This window comes from Suricata suricatta, chromosome 6, assembly GCF_006229205.1.
Source record: "Suricata suricatta isolate VVHF042 chromosome 6, meerkat_22Aug2017_6uvM2_HiC, whole genome shotgun sequence".
Taxonomy (NCBI): domain Eukaryota; kingdom Metazoa; phylum Chordata; class Mammalia; order Carnivora; family Herpestidae; genus Suricata; species Suricata suricatta.
Window position 1 is genome coordinate 28,122,038 of NC_043705.1, and position 13,755 is coordinate 28,135,792.

A 13,755-nucleotide genomic window follows, 5' to 3' on the forward strand; every position below is an offset into this window, starting at 1 on the left:
GCACCCTTCTGTTGGCAGTGCCCGAGTTCCTCAGCTTAGGCGCAACAGCAGAGGTAACCCGGGTGTGTCGGTAAGAACTCAGAGGAGCTGAAGCGGCCTGATCTCTAGACAGATTCAGAGATAAGTCTTATGCTACCTTTTCACAGAGAGACATGGCACAGGCACAATGCTTCTGGATGTGCAGCTTGCCAGGCCTGCTCTGGTTCCTCTGCAAAACCAGGCCTTTTCCTTTGCAGAACAAAACCCCCATCGGGTCCCCAGCTGACAAGCACCCCTTCTTCTTCCCTTTATCTCAGACAAGGAGCCTGCAGTTTCCAGAGGACAGGAATCGGCTTTTTTTCACTCCTGCTCATCCTCGACAGCCAGCACAGTGTCTAGTATGTAACACTCAAGCTGATAAGTGTTTGTGGTAGGAACATATGCATATGTGAACAGACACAACTACTGAATCTGTGTACTAGAAAGGCAAGCATCTAGGTCCAGGAGGACCATGGAGAGAAACAAAATAAAATATACTTTGAAAAATATATGCAAAGGTCTTTCTGAGGTAAGAAAAATTTTATACCATCAACTCTGTCATGTAAAGAAAAATCACACAATTTATCTTTACCATGTAGAACATTTTTATTCTCTCGTTCATTGAAAATGACATAGGCCGTATTCAAGTAGGCTGGTCAAGGGTTGTAGACCAGATCCAGAGTCACAGCAAAACTGGCTGGCTGACACTCTGGAAAACAGTGTGGAGGCTCCTCAAAAATTAACAGTAGAACTCCCCTATGACCCAGCAATAGCGCTGCTAGGAATTTACCCAGGGATACGGGGAGTGCTGATGCATAGGAGCACACGTACCCCAATGTTTATAGCAGCACTTTAAACAACAGCCAAATCATGGAAAGAGCCTAAATGTCCATCAACTGATGAATGTATCAAGAAGATGTGATTTATATATACAATGGAATACTACATGTCAATGAGAAAGAATAAAATCTGGCTGTTTGTAGCAATAATACTCAAGAGTATTATGCTAAGTGAAATAAGTCAGGCAAAGAAAGATGGATACCATATGTTTTCATTCATATGTGGATCCGGAGAAACTTAACAGAACACCATGGGGGAGGACAAGGGGGAAAATAGCAGAGAGGGAGGGAGGCAAACCCTGAGAAACTCTTAAATACTGAGAACAGACTGAGGGTTGATGGGAGTGGGGAATAGGGGGGAAATGAGGGATGGGGCATGGAGGAGGGCACTTGTTGGAATGAGCACTGGGTGTTACATGGAAACCAACCTGACAATAAACTATATTTTAAAAATCAGCTTTAATCTTCAAAAAATAAAAAACTACCACCTGGCTGAGATGGGAATTGATGCCTTAGCCTAATGAAAGTTCTGGTCGCCAACCAGCCAACCAAACCCAGAATATCACAAAGCAAGCAGCATATCCAATGAGCTTAAAAAGACACAGAAACTATCCAACGGTCCTTTAACAATGGTGCTATGGAAAGACCCCAAGTAGCCACATAAATCTGTTCATTCATCATCTGTTAACTATTTTCTTCTCTTGGCAATGGTTTTATCAATTTTAGGTACTGCTGATTAGAGGAAATTCAGCAACACAGGGCAAAAAGCACGGTTTGAGAGTTTGTTCAGTGGGCCAATGGAATAGCTTTAGAACAAGGAGTACTCCCACGTCCTGATGATCCTCAAAACTTTTCTGACTTTTAATGAGTCTTTGCTTTTGGTGTCCTCTGATCTTTCCAAAATTTCTGGCCAATCAATCAAAAATATTAATTCATCAAAAAGATGGTTGCAAGTAGTATCAGTGTCTGGCCCACATCCCTCAGACCTTCTCTGTGCTTCCGAGCGCCAGTGCCTGCAACTCCATGCCCCAAACCACACCTCTGTGAACGTAGATATTGTGTCATATCCACCATTCCTTATTACATCCTCCTAGCACCATTTAAGCTTCAGTACTCACTTCTCGGAAAACTAAAGCCAATGTCAAAGTCAATTTCCTTCATTGTGCACAAAACCTATCAATTCTGCTAGAGAAGAATCAAAGTTAGCCCCTCATTGCCTGGGTTCAGGCTCCTTCGGAGACATGAAGATTTACTGAGACCATCCCTAGGACTTTATCATGTAGGCAAACACAGTGTGTCACATGCACACATGTCCCTAGAAGCCAGGTAAGAGTCACTGTTATTCCACTCCAAAAGCACCTCATAACATTGGCTGCCACTGAGGCCTATGGATATACATACAATGGAAAGCAAAACCCTTCTTTCTACTGGTACCAACAGTAGCCCTATTGGCCTAAGGGGAAAATACCACCTTCATAGTCATTTACTATTAGACAAAATGCTCATTTTGCCTCTATTTTATTATTCATTGGGTCTCTTGGTGTTGGGTATTTAGGATACATAAAAATTCTCCAGGATTTTTTCTGGAAATACGGCCTGAAAATTACCTGCAGCACAATTATCTGCACTGCTTATTTAAAATGCAGCTTCCTAGGTATCACCTTTGACCTACTGAAAACTAGCCTCCGGACTGGGGGCTGAAATCTACATTTTAAACAAGGCCAGTGGTGAAGTTACGAGATTATGAAGAGCTGAGTCTGAAAACCCACTGCTCTGGCACCTCACTTAGGCATTTTCCCTTTTTTCCTTAGCCATGGCTAGTGGCCTGTCCTTTTCTTGAGCTGAATTACAGTGATTCCATCAAAATGGTGGGACAGAACTTGCAGCTACATGAATGGCACTAGAATGCATTATGCTAAGCAAAATAAGTCAGGCAGAGAAAGACAAATCTCATATGATTTCACTCATATGCAGAATTTAACAAACACAACAGATGAACATAGGGGAAGGGAATGAAAAATAAGAATAAAAACCATAAGAGACTCAAATACAGAGGACAAACTGAAGGTTGTTGGAGGGATGTTGGGTGGGGGGCTTGGCTAAATGCACGATGGACATTAAGGAGGAAATTCGTTGGGCTGAGCACTGGGTATTGTATGGGAGAGATGAATCACTGGGTTCTACTCCCGAAATTAATACAACACTGTATGTAAACTGATTTGAATTTAAATAAATACATTTAAATTAATTAATTAATTAATGGTGGGAGAGAAAGGATAGAGCTACAATAGAAAAGTGAGGGCTTATACTCTCCTGATAGTTGTTTTCTCTGTTTTATCTGTACAAAGACTGCCTAAACGCCTGCAGGAAGTTCTGCCTCCCTGCCCCAATCACAGGCATCGATGGACTTTGCATAAATGCCTGTTCACCCACCACATAATCATGCTGGGGAATGCTGACAATGCCCTCTGCAGTGTGACATGTTGCAGATCACACAGGAAGAGTTTGCAAATCACTACAGTTGTATAAGATGTCCTTCCTTCCTTCCCCAGTATGAATGAATGAGTGAATGAGTGAATGAGTGAATGAGTGAATGAGTGAATGAAAGAAAGAAAGAAAGAAAGAAAGAAAGAAAGAAAGAAAGAAAGAAAGAAAGAAAGAGTTCTTTTTAAAGGATCAAGGGAGAAAGTCTTTTGAGGGACATATTCTTATTGGATCCTAAGAAAAGCAGCCCAATCAAGTTAATGGGGACTTTAATATTATCCTTCCAGAAGAATCTCCAATAACTCGTTTTCACCTCCCTAGAAAGAAACATTCATTCTCATGTCTGTCATAGAGACCCCGGGCGGACCCAGGATCAGGGGCTGTGAAATGCTCACGCCAGTCAGCACTCTGACATGGGCCGAAAGGAGTGCATGCATGTACATCTCTCCCCCCTAAACTGGGACCCTTGGGGGTGGACATCTTGATTTTCCTCCTTGGCCTCCAAGCCTGGCACCCGTTTTGTTCTCAGCAGGGGTAACCTGGGAAGGGAATTGGGGAGGAAGGCAAGGACCAGCCCATATAAACCAGTCTCATTGCTGAAATAAATACTTCACAATCATCACTCCATCCAGAAACTCTAGAGTGCCTCTATTTCTTTTTTTTTTTAATAGTTTATTGTCAAATTGGTTTACTATTTCTAAAGAGCAGCAGCAGTTATAGGAGCACCACAGCCCAGAACACTGACCCCCGAGGGAAGGAGAAGCCCTTGGGATACAGACACTAGAAAAGAAAGAAGTACTTTCTAAAAAAGGGGGAGGCAAAGGCACGGATGGACACTTACTTACACGGCAGAGAAGGCTGTCAAAGCCGGCACGGAGCGGGAACAAATGAACAGGCCATCCTTCCAGGGACTTGGCCATCTGCATATCCCACTTGTCACAGGGGACTCATTCCCCTGCTCCCCAAATATGTGTTAAACTGAAGATGTGCAAAGTGTGATTTTTAAATAAACTAAGAGAGAGCTTGCTGCTTAACAGAATCCTAGGGCCAACGTGTCTAATGGAAACACAACAGGGTCTTCCCACTTCAAGATCTTTGGCCTCCCTCTTACCACACGCTACCCAGAACACAACCACCCCTTCTCCCCGCCTGGCTCGCTCTGTCATTGGCCACCCAGCAGCTCCAGTTGCTTTCCCAGAGAGGCATTCCCTGACCAGAACAGTTAACTGGCCCCTTCCCTTTACCCTTACACGGCCCCAAGGCGTCTGTACCTCTACCTTACCGCACGCTTGGCTGCGTACCTGAATGGTGACTTGGTGATTGTCTGTTTGCCATACTAGATGGTAAATCCCAGGACAGTACGAACCATGTCCGCAGGAAGGCACCACCAGGCTCTGCATTAGCTGTTTTTTATTGTTTGGGTTTTCCAAAACCACAGCCAACCTGCTTTGCCTTTAGTGAATTATAGGTCCTCTGATAGCCTGTCATGATCTAAAACTGAAGAACTGTACCTGTGGAGAGAAGTAAGAAGGCCTGGCCAACCCTATCAGTACTTTGCTGGTGGTTCTAAAGCCAAACCGGGAGCTTGGGGCCTCCTGGACTCCAACCAGAAGCATGTGCTAGACCCTGCAGGAATTTCCGCAAGGACATATGCCCCTCTGCCCCAAAGCCAGCCTGGATCACTCTGTAGGACACAATGGTTTATACCCTTGGAGATGGGCTAGAGGAAAGTGGATCAGAGCCTAACATTAAAAGTGATACCAATTAGGGCTTAGCCAGTGTAACAGAGCTCCCTGGGGAGCCCTTCACCTAACTAGGATTTCAGACACAGCTGGGCACAAAGCCCCTCTCATATATATCATGAGGAGCTGCCAGCTTCAGGAAGTCCAGTGATGATGTGAAACATAATGGGAAGGTGTTCTGTGCCAGGAGCTGCAATCGGAAATTAAGAGAGAACACAGCACACAGAACCTCACAGCCATCCCAACTGGCAAGGGAGGAAGACAAGGTCACAGATAACGAAATAAATTTCCACAACATTTCTCTAAGACATGAGACTGAAAACAACATCTGAAGCCACCTGTCAACAATTCGCTCACACTCACAGGGCAAAAGAGAAGTGACCCTCACTCAGAAACCAAGTCAGAAGAACAGGTATACCAGTCACTCAAACATCATAAGTGTCTATTTTGCATCTTACTTATCTTCCCCCAAACCCTACAAAGTAGCTATGATTGCTCTACTCTTATGGATAAGGTAAGTGAGGCTCTGGCCGAATACCCAAGATTATACTTGCCAAGACTGCAAGGTGAGCTCAGGTCAAGAGTGGGCTCTTCACCATGACAGCTCAAAGAGCTTTTCACAGGTTCAGAAACTGTGCTCAAACTGTGTGGGGGTTCAGTTTCCCTGTCAGGTTCCCCAAGACTCTCAACAGCACCACCACATGTTGGTATCCATAACCACTATCAGTTACTAAAAGAAAGAGAGACACATGTCCAAAGCTAGCATGACTTACTGGAGCCAGCCTTTTACAAAGAACAACTTGTCCCCATCCTGGAGGTGTGGAAAGTCCTGGCCCAGGATAATTCACTCACTCATTCATTCATTCATTCACTCAAATTCATTCTAACATTCAATAAGCAACCTTCTGTGCTGGGTTTAATGGTAAAGGTCTGGAAACACCAACCTCTATACACAGTGCATCCTGAAAAGGTTTATAAAGTTGATAGAAATTAGGTCCCCCAAAACACTGCTTTTCAGTGTGCCGATGCTATATAATTTCTGCCCATAAAAAAACTGTAAAAGACACATGCCTGTAAGTCTCCTACAGGCTTTCTTTCCCCAGGGATGCATCAAGAGTCATACTTAGGAAAAAATTCAAGTCAACACAATGCTCACTCACTACCTACTCTGTGCCACGCACAAAACGACTCAGACTCTTTCAGGAAGCATCCAATGATTTAAACAGCTAAATTACAAACAAATACAACTATCAATTGAGGAACAATAAAGTGTTGTAGGAGTTGTTAATCTTAATAAAAATAATAGCCTCCATCTGCTCAGCATTTATGATGATACCAGACATTTTGCCAAGAGCTTCACACGCATGAGCCAGTTAAACTCTTCACGCAACCCTGGAAGGCTGGTCAACGCAGTGGACATCCACTTCCCCTTAAGGAGCTGCCTCTCAACCCGCCCTTTCAATATGTGATTCAATGGAGCCCCCACCATCATTTCATCCCCAGGTCCCAGGCCTGGACAACTGGCATACTCTACCCAACTATCGAGAGTGATTGACTGAGGATGAGTATATACAATAGGTAAATCTGATGAGGCTCGATTCTGGGAATTTTGCTGGCACTACTGAGACATAAAAAATTTCTGATAATATAAATTTGTAGTTGCTATGAGCCACCACCACTAATTATGCAATTAATTAGCCTGAAAACAAAACCAAAATAGGGAGGGAAAAAAAAAAACAAAGACTGGGGGATGAGGGGAGAGAAAACTGAATGACACACATATACAAATATCCAAGTCCTGTGACATAACCTGAGTCTCTTGATTAAACCTCACTTAAAGCCATGTTTATCAGTAGACTCTTCAGTTACATAAGTAAGTTTTCCCTTCCATTTAAACCAGCTTGAACTAGAGTTAAGTCACTTGAAAGCCAGAGTCCTCACCAATAAGAGTGTTATTATCCCCACTTAACAAACGCAGTCAGGGATTCAGAAAAGACAGTCTGACCACCTTAAATTTAATTAAGATTTGGCGAGGCCACATGGTTGTACGAATTCAGACAAGAAAACTTGATGAGTCAGCCTGCTCAAATGCCAAAGGCGTACCTCTCCCTGCATCCACCAGTGCCAAGGGGACACCTGAAAGTCACCTTGCTATGGTCCTTTTTCTGCATGGTGGGGTCATTTCTTGTTTATCTTCTACACTGAGCGGGTAGTCCTCTGGGCTCCCAGATTTATCCAAGGGTCTACTGAATTCTTCATTCTGGACACTGTCTTCTTTCTTAGAAGTACACATAAATGCTACATCTTTAAAAGTGATGACATCTTCTATTAGATGAAATATGGTGAGAAAATACTTGTAACCTTGGGCAAATTCTTTAATCTCTTACAGGAAATTTGTAGTTATCTCATCTGGGGAGATGAGATCAGCTCTGAGCTTGGGTCTGAGGAATTGCCTACGTAACATTTATAGTCACCTCACCAAAAGAAAGGTAAAATGAGTCATCATAAAGTGTTTGAATTTAGATATTGAGTATGTTTGATCTGAAACACATTAAGAAAATCATGTGTGCTTTGTTACAAAATATTTAATTGCTAACATTACTTTGTCTCTCCAAGCAAAATAGTTGACCTAACGATTAGGTCCCGCTCCTCTAGGGGAGTAACAAAGGCCTGACGATCCATCCATCTGTGCGCACGCTTCAGAACAGCCCAAGTACTGCAGGGCGGGACTGGGGAAGGACTAGGAGACACAGAGGAACTCAACTAGGAAGCTCACCTGGGTGAAGAAGCTCCACCATCCTTGTCAGGCAAGAACTAGGTTTTCCCTGGCAAGGACAAACTGAAGGTAAGGAGAGAAAACACAAGAATGGTATCAGGCTTACAGACTCCCAAACCGTCCCTTTATAATGAGTCCTGTGAAATAATTATTTCTATCAGTGGTCATTTAGTACAGGGGATTTAAGATAGTGGGTTCATTAAAGAAAGCCAGGATCACAAACTCATTTAAGTCTCCTTGAACCTGTTTAATCAAAATGATTTTCTGCTACTCTCTATTACAAGCCAAGTTTCTGTGGTGACAGATTAATGACTGATCCACTAAGCCACACCATCTCTCTTCCCACCGACTCCACTGAGCCAGCCACTCTTCTCTCAATAAGCCCCATTTGCCCTTGAGACTCCTTGCAGCCGAGATGTTAAGATCAAATGAGCAGATCAGATGCTCACTGCCCCTCCAGTTCTGCTAGGGAGGCCACCAAAGCCCACAGAGTGTGGACCAAAGGAAAGAGAATTCAGGCGGGTCCTGTGGTCTCATTAGAATTACAAACTCAGTTCACTTCGGAATAAGATAAATGCCAGCCAAGGCAACATTTTTGATTCCTCAGGCCTGCCCAAGGTAATTATCCTGGAGTTAAATGTCAAGTCTAGTTTCATGTGTGCAAAAGAAAGAAAATGTCATGTTTGGTGTAAGCAACAATATTATTTTAATCAAATCAGAAGCTCATTATTAGGAGAAGATAAGCCCTAATGTGACCCCTACAATAAGTTGTATCTCCCTGGCTTCCATTCCACTTTGTCTCAAACTAAAGTTCTTCACTGATTGGCTTCAGACATAAAATACGAAAGACTTACAATGTGATATCAATGGAGGCTCACACCCTAAGTGCATTCCACTCTTCACTCACTGCATGCACGGTAAGAAGCTGGAATCAGACTGTCTGGGTCCAGTCCAGGCTCCTCTACACCCTCGTTCTGCACCCTGAGGCAAGAGCCTAATCACCTAATGAATGGTCGATAGTAATAGTACTTCTCTCCTGGAATTTTTATGACTATTAAATGTGATAATACATGTTAAGTACCGTAAACAATGTCTGGCACATTAAATGCTTGGTTAATGTTAGGTCTTACCTATTCCTCCAATGTTTTAATTTTTTAATTAAAACCAGAACATATTACCTGTGTAATAAAAAACTTATTACAAAAAAAAGAGAGAGAAATGCATCAAAGCAGAAGTTAAAGGATTTCCTCCAGTCGACAAGAGGTTCCTGAGAGATGAAATCGCCTTGTTAATCATGTTCACCCTTACAGCCCACTGCCTTGCACATATTAGACAGTCAAATGTGTGCTGGAATGAATGTTCAAATGAATATAAGAATTAAGAGAGGGAAATTTCCTTATAAGAATGACTATGGAAAGCCAAAGCACAATGAGGAAAAATCCAGAGAGGTGCTTGGGTGGCTCAGTTGGTTTAGCATCCGACTTGTGATTTCAGCTCAGGTCATGTTCCCAGGGTCCTGGGATTGAGCCCTGCACCCAGCTCCACAATGAGCACAGAGGCTACTTGGTATATTTCTCGCTCTCGTTCTCTCTCTCTGCCCTCCCTTCTTCTCCTCCATTCACATACTCTCTATCGCTAAAACAAAAATTTTTTAATCCAGAGAATGATTCTAACATCTTGATCCTCCAGTCTCAAATTACAGAGAAGTTAGATGCATGACAATAGAAGCCTGGAAATGATCATAAAATTTGATACCAACATCTACCTTCTTCATCTTCTCTTAACACTATATTTGTGCAAAAGTCTGGGTTTCCATTGGACCAAAACATCCCAACTGCTCATCTTTTAAAAACAATGACAATCAAACTAACAGACCATCAATTCATTTAGGAGCAAACATCTCCTAACATCTGAACAGAATCTTATTTCTCCTGGATCCATCACTCAGGAGACAAGCCATGGAGTAGTGAAAGATGTGTTTCTGTAAAGAAGGATACAGTTATCATGTGTGTACCTGGAGCAACAAGTCGACTTCAAAGTGATAAGTAGTGGCTATCAATCAATTGCTGGCAATGTCCCGGCACCCTCAACAGGCAAGGGAACATGGAGCACACGGCCTGCTGTCATTTCCTTTTCAAAGTTAGCCCAAAAACAACCACCAAGGGGTATCATCAACTCTGAAAAGAGCCCTTAGTTTTTAGTTTCACAAGGTCAAAAATCACTTCTAAATCTCTCTTCCCCAAGTACAAAAAAAGTGTCAAGTCCAGGAAAAGGCCAGATACTGTCTTTCACAATGACTTTCAAAAATTGACAAGCATTGTAACAGTAATCTCAGGACACAGTCTCTCAAAGTTATCAGTGACTTCAACTAACAGCTAAGATAATAACAGAGAAGCTAAGTTTTGTCAATCTTAAGCAAGACCCACCTCTGTAAAAAACCAATCCAGCTGGCTGAGCAAGTGCCCAGCTACCTGGAGCTTTGCCCGCAGAACATCTGATCTTTAAAGCAGGCAGCCTTTTAGCCACTGGTCCCAGGGGCACAGGCTTTGTGGTTATTCCATGTGAGTGACCCAATGAAGATGCTTGGATTCGGAGTCAAAGAGTATCTAGTTTGAGTCTCACAACTTTGAAGAGGTTCATACCATTAAATTATATCTGAGACACACCTGGTTTCATGAGACCATTTCCCCCACCATGAAGCGTATAAAATGATGGATAACAACACCAGTTTGGAATTTTTTTTAGCATTTTTACATTAAACATTTAACTTTTTTACATTTTTAATGGTATACTGGATTAAAATATTTTAAAAGACTATATTCTGGTAAAATATAAATTTAACAAATTAATATTCTAAAATTCTCCAGAAACAAAAAATAATTGCATTTGAACATAGAAGCATTTCTCTTTTTATTAAGCTTTGAACATTTTCATAAGATTTAAGGCACACTCAATAGTACGTCCTAAACATTGTCAGAGTTACCTAGAATGTTTAAAATGCAGTTTCCCAGCAGTCATCCCGAACTACGGAATCGGAGTCTGCGTGCTAGAATTTAACACCCACCCCAGGTGAGCCTCATCATCAGTCAGGTCTGGGACAACACTGACCCAAGGGAAAAAAACCTCACCATTTTCGAGAAAGATGCGAAATGAAGAAAAGCTCAACTTTCAAAAATTTAAAGCTTGATCAGAGGTAAGAATAAGGTCATGCTTATGATAAAATGAGACTAGAAAACCTTGAGCAGACACAAAAGCCCAGTAAACCTTTCCACGCCCTAAAGGCCACCAAGCACAGCAACTGAGCTACTAGGCAAAACAAGGCATCTGCAAAGGTGTCCATTCTCTGCACCTGGCCTACTTCTTCCACCCCTTGGAGAGGGAAGCATCTGCCTTGTCCCTCAACTCTACCCAAAATGTAATGATAAAATAAATTTTTAAAAGCAAAATTATTTCTACTCTATTGAGACCATGAATGAATGCTTCTTTGGGGGCACCCTTTGGGCAGTTTGGCACCGTTTTCAGCCTCAGGCAAAGAAAGTCAGTGCAGGATTCCTCCAGACTGAGCAGAAAAGGGATGCAAGATGGTTAACAGAGCAGGTCAGGGACAAGGGGAGGTGTGCCAGGGATCTCAGAGTTGGGGGAATCAAGGAGGAAGTCCACTGCCTACATAAGCTCAAAATAACTGAAAGTTCATTGAAAGTGTTTGAAAGCACCTTTCGAAGTAAAGCAGCCCCCAGCCAACTAAAGAGAGGAGGAAGGCGGAGAGGGAGAGGAGGGATAAGCCCTCACTCAAGGCTATGGCGAATGGGATCTGGAGAGGCGCTCTTTAGAAAGTACAAGAAATTATCCGGATTCTCTGGATTTCCTCATACAATCCCCAGGCAAGGGTTTGGGAAGACCAGGACAGGGGCTAAGACAAATCCAGTGAAGGACAGTGACTCGTAAACATCTCTCACCTAAAAGAACCCTGTGACAAGAACACGGACTCCATAGCACGGGTCTCTCTCTCGAGGGCAGTAACTCCTAATGTTAAGGATCATAAAAGTTCTCTCCCAGTGCCCTGCAAGCCTACGGCCCCAACCACCTGGGACAGTCTTTGAAAGAGCCGTCAGCAAGCAGCTCTCACAGCACCTGGGAGCTGCCGTCTGCTGGAAGGACTATGTCAGGCGCCTCTTGTCCTGCATCCTCTGGGACATACCTGGGGAGCAGCACCCAGCCTTAGGGCAGAAACAGGGAGCGATGTGCCTCTGGATGCCCATAAGGAACTGTGTCCCCTCCCAGGGCTCCCCCACGGGAGCAATCCTCGGCCACCCAGGCTCCTCTTCCGGGCAGAAGACCAACTCCATCAGTGGCCTGCTCCCTTTTCCTAAAGACCCCAAGGGTCAAAACCGCCTCACCTCCTCCACAGCACCACCATTCACACTTTACCAGGCGCATTGCCGTGATGCTCCACACCTCCTGGAACACATCACCTGGGCTCACCCCGAAACTAACATCTGCACCAGGGATTCTTCGGGCACAGCCCAGAGGTGGTCCAAATCACTGCTGCCCCCAGGAAGGTTCTCTTGGGGGCTCGGCAAAGTCAACCATCTATGTTAGGGGAACTGAAGACCTTAGAGAGCCTCTCCCCAAGCTGCTTGCTGTTCTTACCATGCGTATTGAGTCATTTCCCCGGTCCTACAATTACACACACCTGGACCACAGGTAACAGGCAAACACCATCAAGCCTTCGAAGTTCTCTTTAAAGTTCTTCTCTGGCAAGCAGCAGTCTAGGAACCCCGGCCAACAAGCTGGGGGGAGGGGTCTGCACCAATCCCGTCCCCACCCCGCCTCAGAGTCCCCCTCTCAGAGAGGCTCCCTGGCCCCGCAGGACCTGGCAGCAGCGGTACTCACATCTCGAAAGCGGTTCCAGTACTTGTCCCGGTCGTACTGGGAGACGGTGCTAAGCCACTGGTCATTGTCTAGGAAATTGCCGTTGTTGGGGCCCGCGCCCCCGGCGAGCGCGTCCAGGTGCCGGCTCTGGACCTGCAGGAAGCACCACGCCGCGGCCACCGCCGCCAGCACCGCGATCGCCGGCATCTGCGGGCAGGGGGCACGAGGGGCGTGAGCCGGGGGGGCAGGGCCCGCGGGCCCCTCGCGGCGCGCCGAGGTCTCGGCTGGAGGGACCGGGTGATCTCACAGCGGAAAAGGGGTCATCCCTCGCACACTTGGGGCGCCTGTCGCGAATCGAGAGAGCCGGGGAGCCCTCTCACGAATGGGGGTGGGGGGGTTAGTTACAAATGAAGAGGCTGCGTCACAAATTAGGGGCTGCTACCAAACTATAGAGGATCCCTGTCGCCTATTCTCCGGGTGCCCCACGGACCACTACTCTTGGGGTCTTCAGCACCCCTCCCCAAAAACGCGGATCCCTGGATCGGCAAGCCGCACTCCCACAGACGGTGCCCAGAGCTCTAGGGTAGGGAGGGGGAGAACAGGGATCCAAGCAGCAGCCCGGGCTCTGGCCAAAGGGGGCACGGGGTGAAGGGAGGAGGCGCCCGTCACTGAGGGCTTGGAGGGGGCTGGTATCCCTCGCCCGCCCTGCCGCCTCCGCAGGAGGGTCCCTGCCCGGGCCAGCCTCCCGGTGGTCGCGAAGGGTCCCAACTACACCAAGTTGGGGCGCAGGGTTCCGCGGGGCACGTACCGTGGGGGCCGGCCCGGGTCCCCGCGTCCGAGTTGCTGGAGCTCGCGTGGCGCGGTCGCGGAGGAGGCTGATCCGCCGGCTCGCTCTCCTACGCTCCTGCCACCCGCCGCCGCGCGTCCGGCCGCTTTGTGAGCCCGCAGCGCTCTGGCTCCGCTCGCTCTCCGGCTCGCTCGGGCGCGGCGACCACGGGCGGAGGAGCCCGAGTGCTCGAGCCGA

General features: G+C 45.7%; 1 protein-coding gene across 2 annotated transcripts in view; it reads right to left on the minus strand.

Annotated features, from left to right (window-relative positions):
* SPOCK1 (SPARC (osteonectin), cwcv and kazal like domains proteoglycan 1) overlaps positions 1-13,709 on the minus strand; it is a 500,742-nt gene extending 487,033 nt beyond the window's left edge. For both annotated transcript variants that reach the window (XM_029941962.1, XM_029941961.1), the window contains exons 1-2: positions 13,540-13,709; positions 12,753-12,938 (exon numbers count right to left, since the gene is read on the minus strand). In XM_029941962.1, the coding sequence (XP_029797822.1) occupies positions 12,753-12,938 (186 nt within the window). In that variant the 5' untranslated portion in view covers positions 13,540-13,709. The remainder of the gene's footprint in view (positions 1-12,752; positions 12,939-13,539) is intronic.
* Positions 13,710-13,755: the final 46 nt, after the last annotated feature.